Source organism: Manduca sexta, unplaced genomic scaffold (genome assembly GCF_014839805.1).
Source record: "Manduca sexta isolate Smith_Timp_Sample1 unplaced genomic scaffold, JHU_Msex_v1.0 HiC_scaffold_51, whole genome shotgun sequence".
NCBI lineage: Eukaryota > Metazoa > Arthropoda > Insecta > Lepidoptera > Sphingidae > Manduca > Manduca sexta.
The window spans coordinates 47,729-72,414 of NW_023595308.1; the positions used below are offsets into that span (position 1 = coordinate 47,729).

Below are 24,686 nucleotides of genomic sequence, written 5' to 3' on the forward strand. Positions count from 1 at the left end.
AGCATTTTTTTGTAACTGAATGACAAGGGACACTGATGTTAAGGGTCATGACTTTTTTTTTCTCCTGAGGTAAAAACGCGATAGAACTGATGGCCGATGGGGCGAGAAGGTTCTGGAGTGGTCACGAACTGGCAAGCGCGGCGTCGGACGTCCACCTATGAGGTGGACAGATGACTTAATAAGTCGTAGGAGGTCGCTGGATGAGGGCCGCTTCCATGGGGCGATCTGAAAATCTTTGGGGGAGGCCCATATTCAGCAGTGGACGTCCTGCGGCTGATGATGATGAAGAACGCGTTATCGCTACCACCACATGGTTATGTTGGTTTCATTGGTGTTACGGCCCAATGTCGACACTTGGGAGTAAAGCATTCGAGCGAGCATTGGACCGAGTCTCTACACCTTTATATCCTACACCGGCATACCAACCAAAGCCCGCGGAGCCTTCATCGGTGCATACGGGATGGCCCCGGGGTATCTTGTTGCACTGAGATAGCTGCGCGAAACCGTCCCTGAAGGGTCATGACTGCTTCTAGAGAAGCAAAACCAGTCATAAGGGTCTCAAACTATATCCATACCAAACATAGAAATCTGTTAGCTAGGTTTTGGGGTTTAGCGTGTTCAGACATAAAGACGCGGTAGGAGACATTCTTTTATATGTAAGGATAATTGCTGTAATGCTTGAGATTTCTCAGTAGCATATCGATAGTATGTGAAGTCTTCCAATTCGTACAAGTAATGAGGTCAGTTGGGCAATAATGGCGAAGGGTCCATATAATCCGATCCTTGCTGGGTTTTCGTAATTGATGTAAAATCTAATTATAATCATTAGAACGATTTACAGATTTCATTTATGCTATTATTAGTAATTATAAGTTGCATCGAGTTCCTTAGGGAAAATTTCATCCTTTGTTCATTGTTGGATATAGGCCTAAACCCTTCCGTAGCAGAGTTCTGTACCCACCAATGGACTTTTACCTAAATTATAATATCGGTTTTAAAGACAAAAATATTTATGAAATAGTTCATTGACTCGGTCGAAGAATAATATATTTAGTTAATTGACCCGGTCGACATAATATAAATATTATAAATTGTCTTTTTGATTGTTACAACTGTGATAATAAAGACAAAATATAATATATTTACCTACATTCAATAATATATATTTACGAGGTATAAAAATATATTTAAAAAAATAACATGACAGTAAATAGTCCTATAATTAATATTATATTAGGTTCCTTACTTAGCGTCCTAGATTCTGGCAACACTGTATTGTGTATTCTACTACCAAGCTGACATGATATAGTTGCGTGTACGCTTCTTGTAGCTTGCAAAAAACAAAAACATTTTTAATAAAATTTACCGCAAAATTACGTATTTTCTCATCTCTGCCTACCTTCCGGATAAATGAGTGCCTTTATAACTTTCATTCACTGCGTGCTAACATTGGTACAAGAGTTATCAGCAAAGTGTGTGACGTCACGGGAAACAGCTAGTTTATCGAACCACATCATGCGGCTCTAGGCAATAGGCATCTATATCTTTGGTGTAGGCGAATGTTCGAATTTTTAAATAGCAAAAGGGTATTAACTGCCTCCCCCCAGAAAAAGGGCGCGCTAATAGTTTATTTCGTTTATTTTAGTTTATTTATTTATTAAACACGATACAAGAACATACGACATCAGTTCACGGCGCGGCGGCCATTGCATTAGGCTCCAGGCCCGTATCGCAATAGACTTAATACTACTCTATATAGTTTTTAAAATATATCTATTCAAAATTTATAACACTTAACTTTGTTGTTTCAATTGTGTGGATATAGTTTCATTAGTTTCATAAGGAAAATAGAAAGAAAGAATTTTTTATTGCCAATGAGGTAGGAGGAAAATGTAACAAAATCGGTAGATATTTATAATAAGAAATGAAAGTAAACGTTTGACAAAGACGTACGCTCACATCTTGGCAACTAGATGGCCATCTCAGTACATGCTGAGTTCATAGGAGAGCCACTAAACACACCACTGGATTTCAATAAAACGGCCTATTAGGTCAATAAAATATTTAAATCCGTGCATATTCTCTTTAAAAGTACACATAATACTTTAGTACACTTTTTCATATAGGTAGGGCAAAAAGTGACCCCGCTGCACCTGATGGTAAGTAGAGTGCAGGATAGCATGTTGACTGACGAGAAATGATTACCCTTCAACAGTCGACACAATTATGCCGGTCTTTTGGAACGGGATATATACAGGCTGATCACGAAACGCGACACACGTGGGGCACTATGACGGGTGCTTGTATACGCTGGTCGCTTTGTGGTCGGATATATACTATCACCAGCTAACTATATTTAATAGGCGAATTAATGAGGGATATTTTGGTACATTAAATGCTAGATTTTTTCGTTATTTTGCTTTTATTATCCTAGCTTATTAGTAGTATATAAGTGGCATCATCATCATCGTTGATTTGTGCACTCTGGTTGTGAATGTTCTTAATCACTGTAATGCATATTTTTACACTCTTAATTAGATCTTGTAATTAGCAACTTAATTTTACTTATTGATGAAAGTCACTTCCTTATTTATTATTACCCCTTATTCATAGTCGTTATTTATCTAAGGACAGAGAAAAGCTGTGATAACAAGTCTGTTTTTCAGTGCTGACAATTGTGATTGGCTAATATTGTTGTATCTGAATATTAGCCAGTCGCAACGGCCCTATGTCACATTATCACAGCTTTACTCCGTCCATAGAAAATAAACATCTATGAATAAGGGGGTTCTGTAAGCTTTCCTTAAATAACGTAAAAAAAAATAAGATTTTCAAAAGCAATTTTTCTGAGCAATTATTTATGAATCATTGAATATTCCCGTTCGTAGCTCGTGCGTCGCTAAGTAGGGAACAATAGCTCAAGGCCACTTGCTCGAGGAGGCGTATTAAACAATGTTTAGATTAACAAGAAAACTTTTTGGAGTTGATTTCCTCAACCGATGTTTACCGAGTAAAAAATTGGCAAGTTGACTTCTATAAATTTTGTAGCTTGCGTTTATTTTGTCGAGACGCGTATGTATAAACTATTAAAATATTACTGATGTTAACGTATCTGGAAGTTTTTATGTATAATACTAGAGCTGTGCCCGGCGGCTTCACACGCGTGAAGGAGTTTTCTGGGATAAAAGTCCCGCTATATATTTTCCGGGGATAGAAAGTAGTCCATAACTTTACCAGGGTCTTAAACTATCTCCATACCAAATTTCATAAAAATCCATTCTGATCGATTTTGGGAAAATCGATCACATACAGACAGACAGCTTTTGGGGACTTTGTTTTATATTATGTGTAGATAATGCTGCGCGAACTTGGTAGGGTATCAAGCTTGTTGAAATAAAATATAGCCTATATTATATAATTACGGGAAATCCTTCAAGTTAAAATACAGTATCTTAATGATTTCTTATGTTTACGCGAATGTTAGATATTAAAATAAAACTATACAGACATATAATAGATATAAAATAAATTATTTTCGTGGTTACGAAGGCTGAAAAGTCTTCGAAATGTCGGGGGATAATTATAATACAAAAAAACGCGATAAAATCCGTAAAATAGTTTTATTTAATACAGTATCTTCATATACTTGTAAGAAACATTCTCACATTCACTTGCATTTGTAATGTCAGCACAATGATAATATAGAAAAGCTTGTTAAAGTACTTTGAACCAAACAAAATAGGACTTAAGGTCAAAATTAATTAGTTTTTATATTTTAAACAGTCAACAGGTTTAACGTATTGTCGAATACAAAGGCATTCATTAACGTAATTGCTTTATAATAAATGGTTACGGACAGTACAGACTTTTAGAACACGCGTAATTTTGTGTTTAGATTTTTTGTTGGTGTCCAGACAAGTTCAAAGGTATTGCTCAAGGATATCGGCTGCCTGATGTTTTGTGGTGCTCCAGTGCTGAGCATATCTTGTTATAAACAACCAAACAAGAGTTGTCTGAACAGAGGCCTGATGGATTATGAAAGAAATAACTTAGGATTGTAAAAAGATTAGTGGATTTATTGAGAACAGTAAAGACTAGACAATGACAAAATAGACGTATACAATTTCTAAATTTAAAGCGGCATACTGCCAGTACTAGCTCACATTGGTTATTATTGTTTGGTTTATACTCTTTGCTACTATACAGTTTCAACAGGGCCTTAGCCAAAATGCCTTGCTTACACGTTACCGCCAGTAGATAATAAAAAAATGAAAAATTAGAAATTATATCCTAAAAATACATCTATCGTTAGGTTAGGTTATTTCCACATAATGTTACTGTTAACGATTTATATTGTTTTCATTCACAAACTTTGAGATAATTATCATCAAAAAGCCGAAGAGTGAAATCTAACTTGTGTAATATAATTTCTTTATTTTTATTTTGTATGTGACTATTAGTTGCTCTTTTATATTTGGAATATTGTGAAATACAACAGTGTTTAATATAATATTGTGAATGCTGTACACACCTTAAATAAGCAGGTGCATCAGAATTTGCTATTTCTTATAAACTAATATTGTAATACACTAATGCATGTGCTACTGCTATGCTTTCTTAAATAAATAGAAATTATTACATGTGTAATGTCCTCTTTGTATCAAAAGTACGATGAAGAAGTGATGGGGGGATCTTGTAAAAAGGCATCTTGGTTACAGCCCTAGAGGATCAAACTCCAGATTTCGATTTTGTTTCCTCTTTTCTCATATACGGGGCAAAGGAACATATTACGGTTCACCTGATGGTAAGTGATCACCGACGCCTAATGAACATCTGCTAGACGAGTGCGCGTAGAGATACGTTGCCGACCTTTTAGGTGGTATGTGGTGGGTGGTATTATGAGGTAACAAAAACTTTTTTTTCCTACTAGACTTAATATAAAAAATGTGAAAGTTCGTTACATTTTAAATTTTGTTTGTCAGATGTAAATTATGGAATGGATTAGATGAAATTTGGCATAATATTTAGAACATCCTGGACAAGTTTTGCTGTAGATCCCGGTAAGCGTTTGGTGATATTCTTAGAAAATATTTCCACGCAGGCGGAACTCAGATATAAAGCATTATTTGTGTACACCTGCCCAATGCCCATAATCGGTAGTGAGGATGCATTGTTCTTCCCGGTCTAAGGTTAACTGGGTTTTAACACATCTAATCTATACTATTATATAAAGCTAAAGAGTTTGTTTGTTTGAACGCGCTAACCTCAGGAACTACTGGTTCGAATTGAAAAATTCTTTTAGTGTTGGATAGCCCATTTATCGAGGAAGGCTATAGGCTAAAATATCTCGCTATGACTATTGGAGCGGAGTAGTAACGAAAAATGTTGTAGAAACGGGGAAAATTTATATTCAATATATCGATTTGAATATTTTTCTTTGACACTAGCGTCTCGTGGTGCCGGCGGTGCGAAACTCTTAACGGTTTTTTTCTGGAATTTAAATAACATCAAAACCAGGTCCTATTGGTAAATCAAAAGTTACTTTGTTTTATTTAGGCATTATGGCAAATATGCGAGAAATTGTTTGAGCAAAATGTTTCGTCAACAGCTAAAATAAAAAAAAATGTGTATTTGTAAAATGTAGGTAGATATTGTAACTTTGACTTTCCGGATGAACAACACCGCAGTCCCCCCCGTGACCATGAAGGCTGCAAAGTCTTCGCAACGTCGGGAGAAAATGATAATATAAAAACCGCGAAAAAATCCGTTAAATAGTTTTATTTTCAATGTCTAACATTCGCGTAAACATAAGAAATCATCAGAATGTTTCGTTTATGTTTTTGACTTTATTAATATGTATGATGTGGTATTCCTTGTTTATCTTTAAAAAAATATACGAATTTTATGTTCACAACTTAGATATAAATCGCATGCAAATATACTAATTTAATTAAAAAAAACTGAACGTATGAACACGCGAAAGTATCGTGTATATCAAACTAGATTTCGATTTGCGACCGACTCATGGTGAAAAAAACATTACTCATAGTGGTCTAGTTGAGCGAATCTTGTTTCGAAGTAAGGCGAAATAACAATAAAGCAGGCCAATGTAATGCTGACAGTTAACAGGTACGAGTCATGTCATTAGCGTCAATAATGCAATTCCTGTTAATCATGTCATTAGCGTCACTAAAGCCATACCTGTTAGTCATGTCATTAGTATCTGATAAATTAAATACCAGTAAACTGAAAATATTGATCTATTTAATTTATTTCGTACCAAAGCAATGCGGTCGCTATAATGTCACCGATTAGAGAAAAAAAAACAAAGTGTGAGCGAGCATTAAAATGCGCAAAATTCACAAACTAAATTCAACAATATCAACTATGACATTCTTGTTAGTCATGTCATTCATATCATTAGTGTCAAATATTTTATGGCTGTTAGTCACGTCAGTGGTATTCGATGTCATGTCATACGACATCTCTTGGGCGCCAGGGTTATGGACATTCACTATTTGCTGTCTCTAGTTTTGTTTCGGATGTAACTGTACATGTTTTGCTATAATATTTTTATTTTATATTGCGCTGGTGTAGCACAGATGTACTGAATATTGTCAAGGATTTCCGTTATATTTACACAGGGTGCCGTTAAAGATAATGCGCAATATACATATAAAAACATACTGCATTTTATACTTATTTTATGGTGAAGGTCTGGTTGTTCCTTTTGTAAAAAGCCAGGCGTGGGATTAAATTCTGATTCCCTATGGCACACGTTATTTTGACAGGGTCCTCATCGCATTACGGCGCATGGGCATACGGAAGTCTATTCCACACTAATTTAACGAAGATAACACTGCCTTGTTACTAGTTTGTGCTATCGGAGTATAAGGCCTCAGGGAGGATCTTTGAGTATGGTAAGTCACGTATGACCTCTGCTATTACTAAAAAAATATCTTTTGTGTTGAGTTTCTAGGAGGTAATATTAACAACAGCTGAACTAAATCGAAAACTACACTAATTAATATTGGCTATTAGGTGTTCGATACGACTTCGCCGCATGAAACACACTATTTAAAAAATTGCATTAATACCTACCTACTAAAGAAGTATCCTCCGTGTTGATCTAGGTCATGGTTTACCCGTATACCAAATGCCATCCAAAGACGTTCAGTTGTTTTTGAGCTTACTTTTAACAAATATACTAACATTTTATCGAACTCTCACATTTTTAATATTAGTAGGATAAATGTTCGATATGGCGATAGGCTCCCACTTTAACACACGGATGAACATACATAGCGAAAAGTGAGTGCCCTGGTTGTGTCTTCCTACCTTTTAGGGATAACAGCGTGATGTTATTGTTTGTGTTATAAAATATTCCGAGAAAAGCCTTTCTCTGTATCGAAGCCACAAGTATGAATATGTATTTGCGCGCTATTTTTTGCCAATTGACAGATGATTATGAGTCAGCGACTCTCTCGAATCAACTGCGTAGTTAAATTTAGTTAGAGCTGGTCTTAATTTGATTAACATTAACATTTTTTGGTTGCTTTTTGAATTGAATAGAATGTATAGGAATTAGTAGTTTTTATACCGTACATCTAAGAGATAGACCGGTACCTACCTGATGATGTTTTTTTGTTTGCTCTTTTTTTCTTGTCTACTGAAAATAGACCCCATTCAACCTGATGGTAAGTGGAGTAGGGACCAGATAGAGTAACGACTGAAGAGAGATTAACCCTCGCCAGTTGCCACAATTATGTCGGCCTGGTTGAAATGTTATGTTTGTTTTTTTGAATGTTACGTGACCTCTACGAGCCTAAATCATAATCATATTTTATTTCATTGAATGTAGATACAAAATATAAGATGGTAATATAATTTATTAATCCGATAATATTAATTTATACCATCAATCAATTTACAAAATGAATAGTCTCTCACGGTAATATCAACGAAATAACTTCTTAAACACTCACTTTTGTACACTCTATCGGTCTTAAGGAAAATAATAGAGATTAAAAGTGAAAACCTTGTACGTGGTTCCAGAAATCGTTTATCAAAACTCAACAGCAATTACTTCACGGTTTCAGTGAGTCAGTGGTACTACTGAACGGGCCAGTCAATCCACTGTAGAAATATTACATATTGTTATTTTCATATAGTCCCGATTCCACACGAACCTATTTCACTAGCTTACGTAAATATCCGTTAGTTAACATCCATTTAGCAGTTTAACTGAATGTACTCTTGTGTACCGTTTATTTAGAAGCTAGTAAAGCAACGTCCCGAACCATCCTCAGTTATCCAACGTCCCGAAGCGTACGTTCTGGACTGAGAGATGGTATTGTTCTCAATTCATAGAATAAACCCACTGTCTTGTACGTATTTGCACCTTTGTAATATGTATCAATTTTACATAACAGTAACATGTTATTTAAATTCATCTGAATAAAAGTTTGAATAGCTTGACATTTGTATATGGTCGCGTTATATCGACGATTGGTGTTCGAACAATGTGAAATAAACCCTAATGTCTTAACTACTGAGTCTGATATACGGTGATAAAACAGGTTGAGTATCATAACAAACCTGTAACAAGTGATCATCCGACTACGTAGAGACGACTACTTGTGTCTCGGGGTCAGCCGGTAGACATCCAGTGAATCCTGGATAATCCAACCGTTAAAGGACGCGCATCGTATCTCGTTTGCCATTATATTAAGTAAGCTGTGTTTATCTTTCAATCCAATTTTTTGTTTACGACTATAGTGATGGTGACGTTGAAGTCGGACTGCCTTGGTGGCGTAGTTATACTGCTTGCGCGGTACGGCAGCGCTCTAAGTTCCTGGGTTCGAATCCCGGGTCGGGTAAAGTGATATTTAAGTTTTTCTGCTCAGTATCAGCCCGGAGTCTGGAATTTGTGCCCAACTATCACATCTTTGGTCGGAATATACATGGCGGAAAGTGGGTGCTCTAGTTGCGCCTCTGCATACCCCTTTGAGGATAATAAATAAATGCGTGATGTTGTGTGTGTGTTGAAGCCAGAATCTGTGACATATTGTGCTCCATATGTCCAAGAGCCTGGGTGGTACGCCCCTGCACCCGAGGAAAAAGACAGGCCTGTTTCAATTGTTCCAAATGACAACTGCCTGCCAACAATTGCTATAGGGTGAAGTTTACTTGACACAACATATAGGTGGTTGAATAATACGTTCTGCAAATCGTTCTAAATGCAATTAGAACTTACACAAGTGGGAAGGGAAGACGGCAGGAATTGGGTCATATCGACCCTTCGTCACTGCAACCATCCGCCCTAATATCGAAGGAAGCCGTTGCAAAAGATAAATGTATTCGAAATATAATCTCTGCTTACCCTATTGATACAGGCGTTATATTATGTGATCAGTTAATTATCATTTACCCAACCTGTATATTATGCACTCACGAATATTAATGTGTTTGCATTAGCTTTCACTTTGGCAAATATCAGTATGTCCTCTCCTAAACATCTGTTACAGCCCAGTGTTCCTTGTCATGTGATTATTAGAAGGTCAGGTCTGTAACAAAATGGTATTTTAATTTGGCCTGAAGCAATCAATCTTCTGGCCAACGTAATTACACGCCCGTTTCGCATCAATTCGTAAATTCTCTCATATTACAAAGTCCCCCGCCGTGTCTGTCTGTCTTAACGTGATTAACTCAAAAACTAATTAACGGATTTCAATAAAATGTAGTCTGGAGATAGTTTCAGATCGTGGAAAGAACATAGACTTTTTATCACGGGAAAAAGTATAGCAGGACTTTTGGGGACAAACTTGCACGCGGGCGAAGCCGCGAACTAAAGCTGATACATAAACGTATACGGTTGTCCATTATGAACAATAATAATTTCTTAGAGGGAAGACGGCAGCACAACAACAAACAAATATGTTTGAAAGAGTCGTGCTAACTAATGAAACAATTCGGATTTAGTCTGTTCAATGAGAATTATTCAAGCTCAAACAAATGATATCCTATAGGACCAATATTTCATAGTTGCACATCATTAAAAACTGAACTCTTTGCCAACAGACATCACCGCATGAGCCCCCCACTGGCTGTTGTTCGTGATGGCGGGTGGGTCCGCGTGGTGGCGGCGTGTGGGCGCGCGCACGCGCACGCTGCGCAACCTCGTGCTCGACACGCAGCGCGCGCTGCACGATGTCTGCGACATGCTGCAGTTTGGTGAGTTCTACACTACATTGTCTCGAGAATGTCAATGTGAACTAATATCTACGTACTTATTTTTCTATTTGACTGGCCAGTTAGGTAGGGATAATCAACTCTCGTCGACCAATATGCCATCTGTTCCATCGAACCCGAGACCTCAGCACTGCAATCGTACCGTACAACAACGCCACCGAGGCAGTCCCGTATTCCTTATTTACCGGTGAACATACTGAACCTCACATTTAAAATATTAACTTCCAATGATCATTGATAGAAACTGGCAACTTTGCTTCCCTCCCCCCTTTGACTCAACACCAAATGCACGCCGAATCACAGGAGGAAATTTGTCGCGGTCCTAGGCACACAGTAAATGTGTCTATGCATCATGGTTGCCGATTCACACTGAGGCCTATGAGTGGTCACGAGCATTTCCTGGCGTTCTTCCCTCCTCGCATTCTGAGAGGGTTCCTTCTCCTTTCTCCACATTTCCTTCTCCAGATATCGTTTCCCAATTTTCGTTCAGGTCCCTTAAGTCGCTAGACCGGGGGATTTCAGCATCCCATTCGGTGTTGACTGTGGGAATTGAACTCAAAAAAAAACTTTGCTCCCCTGCTATAGTTAGGTGCTAATAATTGTTACTAAGCAGGGAACTACATAGAGACAATAATACATAAGTTGCAGAACTTGCACTGATATTAATGATAAGCTAGATAATTGTTTACAATTTATAGATCTATGAGGTGAATACACTGCAACATTGTGTTCTAATATAAAGGACATTGGAGCTAGTATAATTAGTAATTAATCTACATTATTAGATTAAATTCTGATGGGTCAAGGTGTCAAGTGTAGTTCGGTATTAAATCGCTTAGCACCAAAGTACAAATACCTCAAATTTTATTCACTCTGAGACTATGTTCAGTTTCAAAGGTGCGACTAATATTGCTGGCTGATATGTTGTTCATATTAGAACACAGCACTGGTGGTGCTTTGTTGGTGGTAGGATATATTTCATATCCGTCCGAATAGCGACCACCGGACACAAGGTGTTAAAACCCGTCATAGTGGCCCGCGTAAATGTGACGCGTTCCGGGATCAGCCTGTGTACATCAGGTTTTGACTGTCGAGGGGAACCCATTTCTCGTCAGTCGACATACTATTGGATCTACTCCACTTATCATTAGGTGCAGAGCGGGCACTCTGCCGTGCGCCTATAAAAAACATTGTTTCATTTACTAAAACAGCAAAAACTTTATATTATATCAACAACTAACGCTTCAATTATGTATCAATCTCAGATCCAGAAGTACCAGACACCGTCCAGGAGATATACAACCTGTCCCTTCGCACAACAGCGCTGGTGGTGCTCGGCAGTACGCCGTCCGCCAGGGCCCGTCTTCTTCACTGTCTGTTGGGACGGCAGCTGCTGCCTGATCCTCCGCCGCGAGGGTGTCGATGGGTGAGTCACTGGAATTTGCTTTGTGTTTACCAAGGAAGGCTGAAGAGCAGGATTGATTCTATTTATTTCGTATGCGCAGTGATGATGCTCGGAGTATTCTTCACGCAGATTCAAATCTAGAAGGAGAATTAATGCTTGATTATACTCTCGTCGAACCAAGTAGAGCCTAAGCATTACACTGTTGTGTGGCATCGATATCTATACTAATATCAAAAAAGTTTGTGAATCTGTAGGTTTGTAGGGGCTTAGTCTCTAAAACTAGTCATAGGATTTTGAAAATTCTTTCTCCAGTAGGAAGCTGCATAACTTCTGAGTGCTATAGACCTTTACATACAGGAAAAAGTTTATCATGCTGGCAAAGCCGCTGGAAAAATCTAGTATGTTATATCATATTCTAGTATCTGACCGGACTAGCCTATCATTTGAATAACTTAGTATAGGTATATAAAAATAAAAACTTGTAAAAATAGACGAAATTAAACTGTCAATAATGTAATTTCGCTATTTTTGTTCATCTTATCTTAATTTTATACGATTTGCTTCATTATATCGTCTACTTGTTGAATGCCTCAAACTGGTTTCTTTGGTATTACATAAAGGCTCTACTTATAAGTTATTTGTATGGATTTTTTTTCGTATTTATATTGTCCATTTACATATATCAGCTGGGTATAGTCCAAGGAAATGTAGAAAGACGAGAAATTTATTTATTGCTGTCATTATTTTAAAAAGAGAAGTAAAATAAATTAGACGTCTTGGAGATTGTCTCTTCCACGTTTTCTTTTGCAACCTATGTTAGGCAAGAAAGCATCATTGGTTTTTTCTTGTTTGTTGTGTTCTGAAGGTTTCCATTAACTCAATGGATTTGAAGAGAGAAGAAAAAAAAGTACAAAAAAAAAGATATCTTTGGAGATTGACCTTTTCACGTTTCCCTTTGCAACTTATGTTAGGCAAAACATCATCAATGTTTTTTTCTTATTTGTTATGGTCTAGCTAGTAACCTTTCGCCATTCACTCAACGGACAAGTGCTCATACCAACGTTATAATATTTGAAGTGCACTATAACTGTATTATTACCATCACCAGATTCGAATCTCGTACGCCAGCACCACGCAGGTGCATCTGACTCTTGGAGACTCTGACTTCATGCTGGTGGAAGAGTTGGAGTGCAACAAGAAGCCCTGGGACACGCTCCCGGTTGAGGTAACTATTAGGTGATTTTTATTACCCTGGATAGCGACCACCATGCACAAGGTTAGACCCAGTTATAATGAGCCCGAAAGTGTATCGCATCGGGATCTACCTGTGTATATCGAGTTATAAATAGGCCGGCATAATTTTGTCGACTGGCAAGGGATAAACATCTCTCGTCAGTCAACATTATCTGGACTCCACTCCACTTACCATGGTGCAATGGGTCACTTTGTCTCGTATAAAAAAATATAGTAACTAGGGTAATGGTACATACATACTCATGGTCTGATTTCATAAGATGGTCAGGGATGATAGGGTTCAAGAAGCTGCTACCTTGACGCAACGGTACTGCTTTAAAATGTATAAAAATAAGATGATGATAGTCTATGTTTGTAAAGCATAATAATGCAGTAGCAGAGTACTGGCTGAGAAAAACATCAGCAAGTTCAACTACCACATCAATATATACCGCATTTTTCAGTACACCTACTTTCAAACTCTGATTATGAACTCGTTTTCCGCAGGACCTAGTCCGCCAAGACAACGCGGATCTCTCCAAAATCTTAGAAGTGGAAATCAACAACCAATTCCTCAAAGACGGTCTTCGCATCATCATACCACCAGATTTGGACTCCGACACCGGTACCACGGACCACCTAACCCTCAAGAAGATTTACAGTGACCTCTACTCCAAAAGGGACGCCATTTTGAAAACCGTCAACCCTATATATCTATACGGGGTAGACAGAATGGGGAAGAATGTCTTCAACGATCACATCACCAACACCCTGATAATATCTAGGAGTGAAGAGGATTTTTGGAGTACCTTCAATCTGTACTCTATGATGAAAGTTGATGACGATAAGGATGATAAGTGTGAGGTGGTGATGGAAAGAGATGGGAAGGGAAGGAGGGAGCCGGCTGTGTTTAACGGAGAGGTAAGTTTGTCTTCTTAGATGCTGATGATTATAAATCAACACCTTTGGACAGTACACAAAGGAGAGTAGGTAGAATAAAAGCACGGTTAGATTTGGTAACATTTGATTCGCTTTTTACCGTTTTTGGTGTGGTACCGACTCAACATCTATATACACTTTAAATGTCATGTTTCCCATCGCCATTAAAAAGACCGATAATTGAAATAGATTTCTTTTTTACTAAGAAAATCCAGACGTGTATGCCTTGGGTTTTGAACCTGTGGACCGCGAACTACGCTTCCATTGTAAAATGCTACACTATTTACATTTCATCTCCCCAGAACTGCCTCGATCTCCACCAGATCAAAGAGATCAACCCCAACGCGCAGGTGTTGTTCGCTTTGTTCTCCGACAGCGTTGCCATGGAAACGGATGAGGGCACGTCGGAGAAGAGAGTGCGCATCGGCACAGACTCTACTGAATCTTCGGAAGGCAACAAGCCTGAGAGTGATCAAGGGTTGATACAGGATGGGTTGTTGAGGTGGGTTTCTTGAATTTGTATTTTTAGTTTTAATACCAGATGCTTACATAGGATGTTTTCAATTTGTCGCGTTGTAGTTTTTAATTTAGTTTCATTGTTTTATTTGATTGTGGCCGTGGTCTCCTTGCATGTACTTCTTTTAGAGTGTGACTTCATGATCTCATAATCGTCTTTAAAATATTGATGGCAATATAATGATGGATATCTTACGGCTCTTTCAGGAGACAGGATTTTTTTTTAAATGCTTTCGGATATATTCTTCAAAAGTCAAACAGATTATAAAAGCAATACCAATTTGTAACTTCATTTTGTAAGACAACATCACCTAATTTTAGTCAGCGTAGTCACTCGCAACAATTATTGGATACCTTTAAGTCATCTAATTTTGATACACCCTGTAGATAAAAATAACAGATTTGTCTACCATTTTATTGGATGAGTACTGAGTGTTCTCGCGGTGTACTTGCAGACGCGCCGCCGACTCGCCGGAGCAGAGGTCCCGCGAGGGCCGGCGGCGGTACGAGGAGCAGGTCGCGTTCCTCAACGAGCTGCTCGACCAGTGGGAGTTGATGTGTAAGTATGTATTTTGAAAATAAAATCACCCTGTATTCGGTTTCTAGTTCTTGGAATATGTAAATAGTAATAAATATATATTTTGTTTTAAAAAAAGTATTGTACATTATTATTACATATTTCACAGTATATGTTTAAATATTCAAGAAATAAGTAGTGTATTTGTCAATAGTTTGTATAGTTATTAGAGACAATATTGTATTAGGTTTAAGGTACCTGTAAGGATACTGTTCTCATAATGATCATAATAAATAAATAAATATTATTGGGGTAAGAATTTCTAGAGTTGATTCGCTTTATCTATACTATTATATAAAGCTGAAGAGTTTGTTTGTTTGTTTGTTTGTTTGAACGCGCTAATCTCAGGAACTACCGGTCCAAACTGAAAAATTCTTTTTGCGTTGGATAGCCCTTTGTTCGTGGAGTACTATAGGCTACATATCATCACGCTATACCCAATAGGAGCGGAGCAGTAATGGCTGATCTCAGGAACTACCGGTCCAAACTGAAAAATTCTTTTTGCGTTGGATAGCCCTTTATTCGTGGAGTACTATAGGCTACATATCATCACGCTATACCCAATAGGAGCGGAGCAGTAATGGCTAATCTCAGGAACTACCGGTCCAAACTGAAAAATTCTTTTTGCGTTGGATAGCCCTTTATTCGTGGATTGCTATAGGCTATATATCATCACGCTATACCCAATAGGAGCGGAGCAGTAATGGCTAATCTCAGGAACTACCGGTCCAAACTGAACAATTCTTTTTGTGTTGGATAGCCCTTTATTTGTGGAGCGCTATAGGCTATATATCATCACGCTATGGCCAATAGGAGCGGAGCAGTAATGGCTAATCTCAGGAATTACCGGTTTGAACTGAAAAAATATTTTTGTGTTGGATAGCCCTTTGATCCCGGAGTGCTATAGGCTATATATCATCACGCTATGACCAATAGGGGCGGAGCAGTAATGAAACATGTTGCAAAAACGGGGAAAAATTATTAGTTTTGAGAGCTTCCGTTGCGTGCGCTGCGTAAACGGTTAAAGTTATGCAACAATGATGTATGACGGGATTGTTCCTCTTAAAAAGTTCTAAAAATATATATTATAAAACAAAGTCCCCCGCTGCATCTGTCTGCCTGAACGTGTTCAACTCAAAAACTACCCAACGTATTAAGATGAAATTTGGTATGGAAACAGTTTGAGACCCTGGGAAGAACAAAGGCTCCCGGGAAACTACTACTTTTATAACGGAAAACTTTAGCCTAAAAAACTTTATAACGCGGGCGGAGCCGCGGGCAAAAGCTAGTTTGTAATAAGATTAATACCTTTGTATGAGGGTTCCTAAGTAGTAAAGTTGTATTGTGTGCGCTACAACCAGAACGAGTTCTCGGGTTCTAATCCCGGGTCGAGTAAGTGATATAGGATTTTCTGGCAGTATCAGCCCGTAGTCTAGTATTTGTGTCCGATATGGCAATAGGTTAGCGACATCATGTCATGGGACGGACTAATGCTGAAGACAGTTTCTTAGATTCTGTTCTTATTGGCTTGTCTCACAGTGTGGCTTATTACACTAAACTACACTACTTTTACTTAAAAACAAAAACACAGTTGCAACTAGAAAGTTTATATATTTTTTATAAATTATAATCTAGTAGTATATACCCCTAATCAGTATGACTGCGTACAAATAGCAGAAAAATAATAATTCCTCTCTACTACAGCAACACCACCACAAAAGCATCAAGCCAAATCTCAATGGGTGATCCTGAACGACAGAGAGATGATGCGCTCAGCTGAACTGAAGTACTCCCACGCCGACAAGGAGAAGGATGGGGAGAAGACCATCAGGAGCAGGTCCCTGTTGCTGAACACCGTGGTGAAGTTCGCGTACGACTGCCTCCAGGGATACCTGTTTGAGTACTGTACTAGGTTGAGTGAGGTGAGTTTCGTCGATTTTGGTTTAGCCTATTAATTTGAAACTGTATTTCTGCATATATTCATACTTGTGGAAACATAAGAATTGTGTAAATTATGTAAATTTTAATTATGTATTAGATGTAAAATACTTTAACTTTACATTAACAACTTGTCTCCCTAGTAAAAAAAAAATAATTGATAACAGTCCATTTAGAGATAACTAGCTTTTGCTCGCGGTTTCACCGGAGTTTTCCGGGATAAAAGTCCCGCTATACATTTTCCCGGGCTAGAATGTAGCCTATAACCTACCCAGTGTCTTAATCTATCTCTATACTAAATTTTATAAAAATCCCTTCTGTAGATTTTGAGAAACGCAATAACATACAGACAGACAGAAAAGGGGATTTTATTTTATAATATGTATAGATGACAGTCTATTCTACTCTCCATAACGTTAGTAAACTTAGTTAAATTTGTTTGTAATACTAACTATGGAGGACATAGATTTACTGAAAAAGTTTATATTAGTTAATGTGACATCTCCTGTCAATAAATTTTTTAAATAAAAATCTTATAAGTATTTTCCTGTATTCTGTTAAAAATACCACAGATCAGTATTTTTGTTCCAATAATTACTACAGGAACATGCTTGTCTGATGCTAAATTATCATGTTTCGCCATAACCCATGTCCATAGTCAGATTCTACATAGATACGTATGCGCCCAGGTCCACGTGAAGTTACTGCAGCAGATAATCCTGGCGTCGTTCGACATGGCGCGCGAGCTCCAGGTGGTGCCCAAGAAGATCCAGTACGTCGCCAGACAGGAACAACAGCTGTATGAGGTAAGGTCAAATATGGGGTATAGTTGAGGTTTCTTCTCTCTTTTACTTCTCTCTCCGTAAGGTCCACTTTAAAGATTGTAGGTGTTGGTGGTCATTTATCGTCAGGTGATATAATACTAGCACTAATTAAAAATACTAGCTCTGTATTTTATACTGTCCCACTGCTGGGTATGGGCCTCCTCTACTATTGAGAAGGTTGGACCTTAGTCCACCACACTTGCCTTGTGCAGGCAGACGTAATATACCTTCTAAATTTTTTTTTAAACTTACCAGATAGAAGGTTTGTCGTATTGTTTCCTTTGAATATTATAGCGAGCTATAATTGATAAACTATACACACAGAACCTCAAAAAGTCCGAATATATAATTGTTTTACCACACTGATACTTGAAGATAAATAACTAATCATAAGTTATACTCGTATTGTCGAAGTTCAGGTATGTCGGAGACGCACCACCACAATTTTTGAATCATGTTTATGATTAGATAACATCAGGTTAATTTTTTTCGCAGACAATCAACGAGAAATTCACAGAAGGAGACAAGAAGCAAGAGTTGCTGCAGATCATGCAGGAAGTGCTGCTGGAGATGAGGTCTGAGGTCAACAATATGGACTGGAGTGTAGACGGTATGAGATAGCCTTATGATGGGATTTATAAATTTATGAACATAAAAACTTTTGAACTTCAAGCAGGCCGGCATAATTGTGACGACTGGCGAGGGAAATCATGTCATTAATCGCCACTCTATCCAATTCATGACTTGAAAAATTTATTTGGGACTAGACAAAGTTGCATTACATCTACATTTCACTAGCGATGTTAGATTTATAAAAGTATTTTTTTTATAAGTTGAACCACTTATGCAACTTAATTCGGACGCTGAGGCAGACATTTAGGAGATTAATAATATGTAAGTTGTAGTTTAAAGCCAATTAGACTGTTACTATTTATATTTTGTTTATTCATATTGCCATTCATATCGATATTGTATCGATGGTAAGCAAAAAAATAATTAGATTATAACCTGAGATTCTTTTATAAAAACAATTTTTACGGTTTTATCTGTCTATGCATCAGATCTCCCGTGGCACCAGGACCGTCGCTTCGTGATATCGAACTCTGTGTTCTACTCGCGCTCGGGCGCCTCCCCCGCGCCCCGCCACGCGCCCGAGCGGGGCCGCGGCGCGGGCGCGGACGCGGCGCGCGACGCCTCCGACGGCGAGGACGCGCTCGGCGCCGACGCCTGCAACATCGACGACTACGACATCATCGCCGATAATGACGATAGCTTGCTGGAGTCATATCCTACGGTCAGTGTTTGCGGTTTTTATGACTCTGTATCTTTTTTGATAATTTTTTTTTTTGTAAACTGTTTTACAACGCAGTACATGTCAATAGCTAGACTTAAATCGTAATGATTTGACGCTGTGATTTTAGATGTTTCTTGTTTGTAGGCTATTTTGTTCGTTTTATATAAGCCTCGTTTCTATTAAGACTTCTTTGCCCACAGTCCCGCCCAGACGACGACCTGATCTCGTTCCCGTACAACGACATCCACGTGGAGAACGAGTCGGGGTCGTTTCGCTGTCGAGCGGCACGCTGTGGGGCGCGAGCGGCGCCACGGCGGGCACGGGCAGCACGGCGGGCTCCGGCCTCACGTCCTGCACCAACAGCGTCAACATCTCCGTCAAGCAGGCCTCGCTCGATGTGCAGCAGACGGGTGAGTACATTATACCACAGAGATGTAAAATATAAGATTTTTTTACTATCCTGAAATTAGTTGATGAGTATTTTATCGATAACATAATCGATATCAAGAAGATGAATATCGATTTTAACATTTTCAAACTTGAGACATCGCTGCCTTGAGAAGGTCGGTATCGGTTGATTATTTTGTCATGTTAGTATTTCATACCAATTCTATTCTTATTTTTTAATCTTGCATATTATTTGTATCGTTAATTAGTTTTTTTTTTGTCCACAGTTCTCTCAAAATTAAGTCGCAAAATAAGCTTAAGACTAGTCAAGTTCGTCGATTGCCTCAAGGATACCTATTTTGGAACGCTACAAAGGTATTTTTTAATACGTTTTTACCCTTTATTTTTCTTGGATAAATTACCTTGCTATTCCCACACAGTCTTCGTGAGGGCGACTCAGCGGTTATATTAGGGTCATCGTGCCTTACGACCTTCAGCCGACCGCCGGGCCGAGTCCCTAACCAACCGACAAATACAACGCACGGCATACTAATTAAAACTCCGTGGTGGCTCTCTAAGGCGCATTAGGGACGGCTACTGCCTTACTTTGACGGAAGCGTCAAGTTGTCATCTGCAGCCGATCCTGCGCGGTGCCACTTGGTGCGGCCTGTCCCCTATTGAAAGGGATTAGTCTTGCGTCTTGTCTCTATTTTGCGAGGCCTACCTTCCACGCTACCCGCGACTGAACGTCTCTTCCCGCCACGAAAGACACCACTAGATAGGGTTTTGACGTTCAGATCCCAGGGCAGGAATCCCGCCGGTAAGCAAGCGCTCTCGAACGAAACCATGCGGCATGCCCTGATCGTCCGCTGCGCCCCGACGCGTTGCGGGCCTCGCAGGACAATGCCGAAACCCCCTCGCCCTGGCGTCAGCCCAGACAAGAGTGCCCAGATAGTGCCATGGACCGCACGACCCTGTGGTTGCATTCTTGGGATAGGGATACCAGGACCCTCTAGGTTGGGCAGCAGGCTGGGAAGCGCGCCCGTTGCCTGAGACAATTTCGTCCGTAACAAAGTGAAATGGGTGCGAAACTCCCACCGGCTATCCAAAATAAAACCAAGTACTTCATACTTTTGCCGATGAGAATCCGCACCCCCTCTACAACGATATGGGTACCGGTTGGTGGCAGTCTCCAAGGCTCGTGAACACAAATAGTCTAGGTCTTCTCGAGGGCCATCTTCAAACCGCTTACCCGCAGAATCGCGTGGATGGTAGAACGTCCCCGACGAAATCCAAACTGGTTGTCCGCAAGTTGTGTCCGACTCTCTCGAGGTCCTCGACGAGGCGAGCATCGACGATCCGCTCAAAGAGTTTGGCGAGCTCGTCGAGCATCACGAAGGGGTTCTTGGCACCTGCCAGAAACATACTGCTCTTGAAATATATAGGGAGAATAAGTACGTGTTTCTAATAAGCAGTGTCGATGTTGTGCAGATGCCTGCTGTCGCTGGAGGCGTCGTGCCGGTCGGAGCTGGGCGGGCGGCCGGCGAGCGAGGCGATGCGGCAGCTGGTGTGCGCGGCGCGCGGCGTGGACCTCGCGCCGTGCGCCTCCAAATAGCTGCTGCGGACCCTGCTCGACTCGCTCCGGAGGCTGCTGCACAGGTCTGTATTGTATGCCTGCTGTCGCGGGAGGCGTCGTGCCGGTCGGAGCTGGGCGGGCGGCCGGCGAGCGAGGCGATGCGGCAGCTGGTGTGCGCGGCGCGCGGCGTGGACCTCGCGCCGTGCGCCTCCTTCGCTGCTGCGGACGCTGCTCGACTCGCTCCGGAGGCTGCTGCACAGGTCTGTATTGTATGCCTGCTGTCGCGGGAGGCGTCGTGCCGGTCGGAGCTGGGCGGGCGGCCGGCGAGCGAGGCGATGCGGCAACTGGTGTACGCAGCGCGCGGCGTGGACCTCGCGCCGTGCGCCTCCTTCTCTGCTGCGGACGCTGCTCGACTCGCTCCGGAGGCTGCTGCACAGGTCTGTATTGTATGCCTGCTGTCGCGGGAGGCGTCGTGCCGGTCGGAGCTGGGCGGGCGGCCGGCGAGCGAGGCGATGCGGCAGCTGGTGTGCGCGGCGCGCGGCGTGAACCCTCGCGCCGTGCGCCTCCTTCGCTGCTGCGGACGCTGCTCGACTCGCTCCGGAGGCTGCTGCACAGGTCTGTATTGTATGCCTGCTGTCGCGGGAGGCGTCGTGCCGGTCGGAGCTGGGCGGGCGGCCGGCGAGCGAGGCGATGCGGCAGCTGGTGTGCGCGGCGCGCGGCGTGGACCTCGCGCCGTGCGCCTCCTTCACTACTGCGGACGCTGCTCGACTCGCTCCGGAGGCTGCTGCACAGGTCTGTATTGTATGCCTGCTGTCGCGGGAGGCGTCGTGCCGGTCGGAGCTGGGCGGGCGGCCGGCGAGCGAGGCGATGCGGCAGCTGGTGTGCGCGGCGCGCGGCGTGGACCTCGCGCCGTGCGCCTCCTTCGCTGCTGCGGACGCTGCTCGACTCGCTCCGGAGGCTGCTGCACAGGTCTGTATTGTATGCCTGCTGTCGCGGGAGGCGTCGTGCCGGTCGGAGCTGGAGTCTTTGGAATATAACCAAAGACTGTGTTGATCGATATGTGCAGATCGTCAAAGGTGTGACTTATATCTAACATATTATATTGGCACTACATAAAGCTTATGTCGGTCTAAACAGTAATCCTTTTTATATCAATGTTCCATTGCTACCAATTTTAAAACTTGACCTTACTGTAACTAGATTAATATTGTTCCAGGTTAAGGATAGTAGGTGGGGAAGCGGAGGCGTGCTGCGTGCTCAGTCCGGTGTGGAGGCGCCAGGTGGCGTTACACACGACGCAGTCGCTCAGCCCGCAGCGGCTCGCCAGGGTTATATCCGCACAGGTGAGGTGACTGACCTTGTATTGAGTTACTAATTGCGGTGAGTTCGGGTCAGTGAGTTATGTGTGTTGCGCGTGCAGATCCTGGAGCGGCTGTCGGAGGCGCACGGGCGCTACCAGGCAGCGCTGTCGGCGACTGCAGGCGGCGGTGGGCGCGCGCCTGCTGCACACCGAGGACAACAAGCTGGCGCTGCGCAAGCACCACGCGCCTGCGCTCGCGCGCCTCTGTCTCGAGAGCACCTCGCTCGCCGACCTGCTGCAGCACGGCGTGCCCGACCTGGGCAGGGAGATCGGTACGGACGCACAGCACGCACACACACACACACACACACACGCACCCACACGCGCACACACACCGAGGACAACAAGCTGGCGCTGCGCAAGCACCACGCGCCTGCGCTCGCGCGCCTCTGTCTCGAGAGCACCTCGCTCGCCGACCTGCTGCAGCACGGCGTGCCCGACCTGGGCAGGGAGATCGGTACGGACGCACAGCACGCACACACACACACACACGCACACACGCGCACACACGCGCACACACACACCGAGGACAACAAGCTGGCGCTGCGCAAGCACCACGCGCCTGCGCTCGCGCGCCTCTGTCTCGAGAGCACCTCGCTCGCCGACCTGCTGCAGCACGGCGTGCCCGACCTGGGCAGGGAGATCGGTACGGACGCACAGCACGCACACACACACACACACACGCACACACGCGCACACACACACCGAGGACAACAAGCTGGCGCTGCGCAAGCACCACGCGCCTGCGCTCGCGCGCCTCTGTCTCGAGAGCACCTCGCTCGCCGACCTGCTGCAGCACGGCGTGCCCGACCTGGGCAGGGAGATCGGTACGGACGCACAGCACGCACACACACACACACACGCACACACGCGCACACACGCGCACACACACACCGAGGACAACAAGCTGGCGCTGCGCAAGCACCACGCGCCTGCGCTCGCGCGCCTCTGTCTCGAGAGCACCTCGCTCGCCGACCTGCTGCAGCACGGCGTGCCCGACCTGGGCAGGGAGATCGGTACGGACGCACAGCACGCACACACACACACACACACACACACGCACACACGCGCACACACACCGAGGACAACAAGCTGGCGCTGCGCAAGCACCACGCGCCTGCGCTCGCGCGCCTCTGTCTCGAGAGCACCTCGCTCGCCGACCTGCTGCAGCACGGCGTGCCCGACCTGGGCAGGGAGATCGGTACGGACGCACAGCACGCACACACACACACACACGCACACACGCGCACACACGCGCACACACACACCGAGGACAACAAGCTGGCGCTGCGCAAGCACCACGCGCCTGCGCTCGCGCGCCTCTGTCTCGAGAGCACCTCGCTCGCCGACCTGCTGCAGCACGGCGTGCCCGACCTGGGCAGGGAGATCGGTACGGACGCACAGCACGCACACACCCACACACACACACACACACGCACACACGCGCACACACACACCGAGGACAACAAGCTGGCGCTGCGCAAGCACCACGCGCCTGCGCTCGCGCGCCTCTGTCTCGAGAGCACCTCGCTCGCCGACCTGCTGCAGCACGGCGTGCCCGACCTGGGCAGGGAGATCGGTACGGACGCACACACACACACGCACACACACCGAGGACAACTAATGTTTAACACAGCTGATAAAAATTACTTTACCAATCAAACATTTTAGTCCTTATTCTAAAATCATGAAATTATCTTTTTGCATGTACTGTCATGCTCATCGTTTCTGCAGGTCGCGGCCAGTACGGCGTGGTGTACTCGGTGCGCGGCGAGTGGGCCGGCATGTCCCCGGTCGCGGTGAAGTCCGTGCTGCCCGCGGACGAGCGGCACTACCACGAGCTCGCCATGGAGTTCTTCTATACTAAGTACGTAAAATGTGAATTATTGTAATTGGTAAAAAAATTGAGGAACATATCTTGCTATCTCTCTCGCATCCACACCGGAATGACGGTGGTGTCATCAGGACAAAAGATTTTATTAGTCAATTTACAACTTTTTTTAGAAGTAGTTTAGTGTAATTTATGCCTTCAATATTTGATAGTCCAGCAGTAATTTTTTAACAATTTTTTTTATATTTCATTATTATTTTACATTTTTGTTTTAGATGACATTAATAAAAGATTTCAATTTACTAATTTATTATCTTCATATGGTTGAAAATGATTATACTCCAGTAATAAAACTTGTCTTCACCCACTCAGGAGCATCCCAGCGCACCCCCGAATAGTCCGGCTATACGGGTCCATAGTGCAGCGTCACAGCGGCTCGGGCCCGAGCGTGTTGCTCGTCTCGGAGCGGAAGTGCCGCGACCTGCACGCCGCCGTCAGGGCGGGGCTCTCCTTCGCGGCCAGGATGAGGATCAGCTGCGATATTGTGGAGGGTGA

General features: G+C 42.7%; 1 protein-coding gene across 1 annotated transcript in view; it reads left to right on the forward strand.

The window, feature by feature from the left end:
• LOC115448628 overlaps positions 1-24,686 on the forward strand; it is a 35,244-nt gene that overhangs the window by 7,462 nt on the left and 3,096 nt on the right. Inside the window, 18 exon segments of the mRNA XM_037447005.1 lie at positions 10,081-10,233; positions 11,517-11,677; positions 12,765-12,881; positions 13,397-13,810; positions 14,131-14,330; positions 14,800-14,903; positions 16,626-16,843; positions 17,549-17,665; positions 18,179-18,293; positions 18,745-18,977; positions 19,178-19,387; positions 20,640-21,497; positions 21,586-21,950; positions 22,157-22,283; positions 22,361-22,414; positions 22,416-22,572; positions 24,035-24,167; positions 24,504-24,682. Of these exon segments, the coding sequence (XP_037302902.1) occupies positions 10,119-10,233; positions 11,517-11,677; positions 12,765-12,881; positions 13,397-13,810; positions 14,131-14,330; positions 14,800-14,903; positions 16,626-16,843; positions 17,549-17,665; positions 18,179-18,293; positions 18,745-18,977; positions 19,178-19,387; positions 20,640-21,497; positions 21,586-21,950; positions 22,157-22,283; positions 22,361-22,414; positions 22,416-22,572; positions 24,035-24,167; positions 24,504-24,682 (3,877 nt within the window). The 5' untranslated portion in view covers positions 10,081-10,118.